The sequence below is a fragment of the Onychomys torridus genome, chromosome 18 (assembly GCF_903995425.1).
Source record: "Onychomys torridus chromosome 18, mOncTor1.1, whole genome shotgun sequence".
Taxonomy (NCBI): Eukaryota; Metazoa; Chordata; class Mammalia; order Rodentia; family Cricetidae; genus Onychomys; species Onychomys torridus.
This window is the reverse complement of record NC_050460.1, coordinates 35,725,957-35,731,956: the sequence shown is the minus strand read 5'-3', so window position 1 is coordinate 35,731,956 and position 6,000 is coordinate 35,725,957. Positions and strand designations below refer to the sequence as shown.

The 6,000-nt window shown below is 43.7% G+C and overlaps 1 protein-coding gene across 1 annotated transcript in view; it reads right to left on the bottom strand.

Annotated features, from left to right (window-relative positions):
- Nucleotides 1-529: 529 nt before the first annotated feature.
- Nucleotides 530-6,000, bottom strand: part of Slc9a2 (solute carrier family 9 member A2) — an 83,161-nt gene continuing 77,690 nt past the window's right edge. The window contains exons 10-12 of the mRNA XM_036168452.1: nt 5,090-5,221; nt 3,397-3,490; nt 530-2,161 (exon numbers count right to left, since the gene is read on the bottom strand). Of these exons, the coding sequence (XP_036024345.1) occupies nt 1,788-2,161; nt 3,397-3,490; nt 5,090-5,221 (600 nt within the window). The 3' untranslated portion in view covers nt 530-1,787. The remainder of the gene's footprint in view (nt 2,162-3,396; nt 3,491-5,089; nt 5,222-6,000) is intronic.

The following is a 6,000-nucleotide window of genomic DNA, read 5'->3' as shown; positions in this document are numbered from 1 at the left end:
TCCTCCCCTTCTGCCCTGGCTAACTTGTGTTGTCAACTCGAAATGGCCTAGAGTCACCGGGGAAGAAGGAATCTCGATTGAAGAATTGCCTTTATCAGACTGGCCTGCGGCCAGCCACGTCTGAAAAGATTGTCATTGTTGATGTGCTGTGGGTGGACCCAGCCCACTGTGACTCACACCACCTCTAAAGTGGGCCTTGCCCTGTGGAAGGAAGTAGACCTGAAAGCAAGCCTGTAGGTTCTGCTTCAGTTCTTGTCCAGACGTCCTGCAGAGATGGACTGCAACCCGGAAGTATAAGCTGAAAATAACCCCTTTCCTCCTCTAAGTTGCTTTTGGTCAGTGTTGTGTGACAGTAACAGAAAAGTAAAGGAGGACCCCTTCCAAAAGACTTTGTATCCTTTGCTGTGGCCGAAAGGACTCAATAAAAACTACAGTAGTGGCTTCATTCAAAATGTCAACCCAGGAAAGCGTTAAGGGATAATTATTCAGAAAACAAATGACAAGTCAATAAATCTACAGCTTAAAAACATTGATTTAAATATGAATCTTTAATGATTGTGTCCCACTGTTTCTCTCTGCCATACTCCTAAAAAGTACTTCAGAGAATAGAATCTGATTTTTTAATGACAAATTGAAGTCACCACATCATCGAAAGGTGAAGAGGTAACAAATTATAGACTAGTGCAAAAAAGTAGGATTTCTCTCCAAAGTGCTTCCTCACCAAAAGTTAAAACCCGAAGACTCCCCATTTCCTTCAGCGTTGGAAGAAGGCATGTGAACGTTTTCACCCTTCCCAGCTCAGAGCTCTGAATGTACTACAGGACAATTTTATTAAAGCAGGTGATCATGGGTGCATATAAAAGGCACCACCCCCATTTTTCTCCCAGTATCATGCAGTCAGTAATTGCTGCCCTGTCTCCCCACTGGCCACAAGAGGTCCTCACAGGAGGGACATCTCAGAAGCTGCCACCAAATCTATAAACACTATGAAGTGATTTTGCTCAAGCAAATCTTTCTTTCTGTACCTAGTGGGGGGAAAAAAAAGAGGAGGTGGAGATTATACATTACTCCAAAGCCATGGTAAACACAGGAACAGGTTAAGAGCCATCTGACCTTCATTGCTTCAAAGTTGTTACACAGAAGACTTCCAACCTACATACACCCTGAAAGCTATTCGGTTTCATCTGTCTACACACTTCAACCAGTGCCCTGCTGCTACACACCAAGGTCTCTGCTATAGGCAATCTTGTACTTCACCGAGTGGTCCATCAGCTCAGGATGGGTCAGGTGGGAGCTGGAACTTAGGACCCACCTCTAGGAGCTGCTGATCTTCACCCCCTGGGAAAGATGTTCTCACCACTTTCAGTGCCATCCCTTTAAAACACGGTCGCTACAGATAAACACATTTTTTTTTTCATAAATAAAAACCGAGGCGTATTTGTAATATATTAAAATTTTCACCAACAAAGGTGTGTTAAAATCTTCAAGTTCTGTCATTCAAGTTCAATAAAGGCACACATATATATATTTTTTTTTCCTTCAGGCCTGTAAAGAATACATTTCCTGGCCAAAAGTCGCAAAAGTCATTTTGTGGAACTTCCTTCCTTTGACTTTCCTCTTCTTAGGATAGATAAGTGCTCCTCCCGGGAATCGGTAGCTTGACTCTACCACCCAGAGGATGTTTCTAGATAGATGGTTTTACATGGATTCCACAGCTGGTCAGGTTTGAGTAGCAAGCCACAGCCATGCTAGCTCATTCCCCGCCAAGCCTGCTTTGCCTTTTTCTTTCATGGCTTCTCATTGCCCAGGCGGCCTTTCCTGTTCCCGGGTTCTGAAGCCCTTCGCACCAGCCTCGGTGGGGGCTTGGGTGGAACGTCTTCAGTTAGACTGTCTTCCCTGCCTCGGCTGAACTGTTGGTCTTTGGAGAGCAGGGGCTGCCTCAGTACCCCTGGTGTCTGGGTGCCCCCCTCTTTACTGCGGGGTGCTGGAGGGGTGCTGGGCGGCACTCGCGCAGAACCCACATCCACCTCGTTCTTCCACTCCATTTTGTAGGCCTGGGAGGCTTTCTTGGAGAACTGATCTGGCAAAAAGCGCCTGGCCCGAGGCTGCAAATTGAGCACGGTGGTCCCGGCATCTGTGTCTGAGTCGCTGCTGTGGCCATCTGTCACAGAACAAGAAGAGCAGTGTGGACAAGCAGAGCATCACCAAGATAGCCCAAGTCACAGTGGAAGCCCAGTGAGTCCCAACCTCTCCTGGGGGCTCTGGGGAAGAAGGAAGCCAGAAGGCTCACTCTTAACACCCCCCTGAGTGGCCTTGAACATCTGTGTCACAAGAATGTGCCCACGCTCATTTTTAAGCTAAATGCATGCGCCCACTGACTCCATCTCACCCTCCTACTTTTACAGTGAGGTTAAAGGTCCAACACTTAGCAAGTAAGAACTGGGGCTGTTATTCAATCTGAGAAGCTCTGGCTCTGCTCTCATGGCACCCAGGATCCCTGGCAAGAGGGCTTAGCTCCGCCTCTGACACTGGCGAGCAAACTATGAAATTTCTGATATTTAGATACTTCCCTTCTGGAATTTCACATGATTTGCTTCTGATTTGCTTTACAGGCCCACAGAAGGACCAAAGTATCAATGTAAACTTCCTGAGCAAAGCGAAGAAGTGTGATTAGACCTTAGAGCCAGGTCTGGGTGCTGGAGTTCATGGGAGGGTCACTGATGGGACCCATCCCTTGTCTACTAGCTGGCATGATTAGAATTGAATGTTTCTGCAGGCATGCAGTGGTAACAAGACTGGCAGTTACTAATAGTTACTATTGTGCCTTCCATTTCCATGACTTCTTGTTTCTGACCCCTGCCTCCATTGTCACAAGCAACCTGTAGACGGTTCCCATCTTGGTGAATTCCATAAACAAACAAGGGAGGTAGCAAAGGAGTTTAAATGGTTACATCCCATATTTTTAATAAAACCGGATCCTAATGTAGTTCTGGAATTTACAGAAAAGAGCTTGTGTGTGTGCATGAAGATTATCGTCAAACAGAGAAATACCATCGATGTTCGATTCTAAGAAAACTCATTAGTATTACTGTACAAGTGTGAATGTTTATACATCTTCAGATTTATAACTTTGCATTTACAGCTTAGTAAGTCTGCAGTCAATGGATTTGCTTTTGCTGTACTTAAAAGATCATTGTGAAAAGCAAGTGATTGGATTATTTATAATATGGATAGAGACCCATTAAACAAGGTCACAAGTCTAATAAAAGGGAGATTGTTGCTTCTTGGGGTTCACAATGATTAAGCTCCTCCTTAATTAAGAAAACCAGAATGTTTTCTTTTCTCAGCATTAGCAAACAGACCGAAAAGCATTTCTGCCCTAGATAGAAGCATTACCTTCAGTTGAAATCCTCTTCTTCTTCTTCTGGAGCGTCTCTGGAAGCTTTGTATTTTTAGGTAAGGATAAATACCGGGAGGTTGAAGTGGAGGCCTGTTAAAGAAATGGAAAAAGTTATTCGGAAGACACAAATGCCACTTACTGTGAACTAGAAGCTAAACTTGGTGACAAAACTAGACTTTTAAAATATAATTTTTGTCCTTCATTCCAAAGTTACTTTTCTAGATATTGTAACCATTGTGCTTCCAACAACCAAATGCCTTCCAAACCCAATGCAGGTCAATAGAAAGGGAGGAAAATGAATAGGGCCATTAGGAAGGTGTGAAAGCCACAGGTTCTTAAAGGAAACTGACATCCTTGTCCATAGAGGTTATTCATAAGTAAGATGTGGAATATCTGGGGAAGAACATACACTAAAATGTGGTCATTTAAGTTTCACTTATTTCAATTCATCTTAAAATGGCAGAATAACACATTGTTACCAAATCAAGTTACTAAGATTCTGTCTTTGGTTTCTAGAATTGGTGTTTAATGGTTGCTGCTGCATATCATACATAGAACAGTCTTCTGTTCGAATACTTCTGGTGATCCAATACAGAATGTTATTGAAAATAAAAGCCCTCCATGCTTATATCAGTCACTGACTCTGTCCTGTCCATGGTTTACCTCATCTGTTGAGAAGTCCCTGTGCAGCTGGACTGTGGGCCAAATTGCACTGTGAATGCTCACATCCCCTGGCACTCTGGGCTTCCTGTAGTTTTCCAGGGAAGGTGAGACTTGCCTGCCATCAGCAGTTTGTACCCTGGTACCTATTCTTGGAAGACTCAAATGTAGTCATGGACCACATGACTGTCAAAGGCCAACGGAATGTGCAGCAGTGTTCTCTGGAGCTTGTCACCCAGCAACAGCACAGCTCTCCTTGTCTATACACACACGATGCTCACACCACACAATCACTCAACAACACATCCTCAGAATGTATCTCAGTGGTCTACACATGTCACTGTATCACTATCCATTCATACAAAATGGGTCTAGCCATTCTGATTAAAACTGTGTTTTGATTGTGTCTGCCAGCTTCCTCCTTTGGTTTTTAAAACATGTTATTTTTCCTTCCAAAACACTTACTGCATTCAATTATAACATAATGTATATTTTTTCTTCTCTACTAGCATAAGAATCTTAAGTATAGGAATCTATACATTTTACTCTACAGTGCATTCCATGTGTCTAAGACTGGCAAGAATATAAGACAAGTAGCGTAACGTAGGCCTACAGACCCTGCACATTGGAGGTAGAGCCAGGAGGACCAGGAGTTCAAAAACATCCTTGGCTATATAGTGAGTTCAATTCCAGCCTGTGTTACAGAAGATTTTGAGTACATGAAACAAAAACAAAAGAAATAATAGAAAGGAATTAACTATTATTTTTTTTCTTAAGATATGTCTCACTCTATTGCCTAGGCTGGCCTCCAGCAGCTCTACTTCAGTCTTCCAAGTAGTTGTGGCTATAGGAGCGCGACTCTACACATGGTAAAATGACTTTATTAGGGATTCCACCCTAGGATAGCTGGGAATGGGCCTCCAGCAGCCATCCAAACAGCAGAGCCAAAGGTCCTTCCTGTCAGCTGGTCAGGGGAACAGCTGAGGCCTCTGCCCTTGGAGTCCTTGTGCTCCGGAAGGCAACAGTTACCCTGCGCTCCCGATTCAAGCTGTTGTCCTTCCTGAGGCTCTCCCGCAGGCTGTGCCGTCTGCGGATCAGGATCTCCTTGGCTTGCCTCTCGCTTGTGTCTGCTGTCAGGTTGTGTCTGTTATATGACAAGGTCTGAAATGACAAGGCACACAGGGCATTTTTTTTTTCCACCAAACAATCCATCATGTCTCCTCAACTTAAAACTTCACTTTTCTTTGAGTTTACATCCGTGAAGTCAGTTTCTCGGTGGGACAAGACCAAAACTGAAATCCAGAGTCTCAAAGTTTAACACTCAGTTTTGGAAGAATTCATCCTTCTGCAAATCAGTGTTTTGGGTTTTTTTTTTATTGCAAAGTGTGAGCTTAGTAAATTAGAAAAGTAATTTAATTTGTGAACACCTCGTCTGCCTTCTATGCATCCAGCTGTGATTAATAGTAAAACAAAAATCATTTTCAAACACAATCTCTACTGAGTGGAGAGATTGCTGACATGAATGAGTCACCCTGACACTTGGTGGCACCACATCCTCGGACTAATATCAGGCTGTCATTAGGAGATATCCTGTCACCACCAGCAACTATCACCTCTAAATGAGGGCCACCCAGATCATACCACATGCAGCATAATTAATACCTAAGTTCATTTCCTGACAGAATTGGCATGGAAGTCTTGGAAATATCTCACATCCCGAAATGTACTAGGTCCTGCAGGCCAATGAAAAGGTGACACAGTGTGGCTTCTACTTCTGTCTCCTGAAGTTTCCTATCTAGCTAGACATCTGAGTCTAATAAAACCATGAGAGCAAGCGCTCAGTTGGCAGCACTGCATAAACCCCATGTGTTATCTGATCTAGAATAGGGCTGGGATGGTATGATGATTCTTGGCAAACACTGAAATATGGGAGGCTGTGG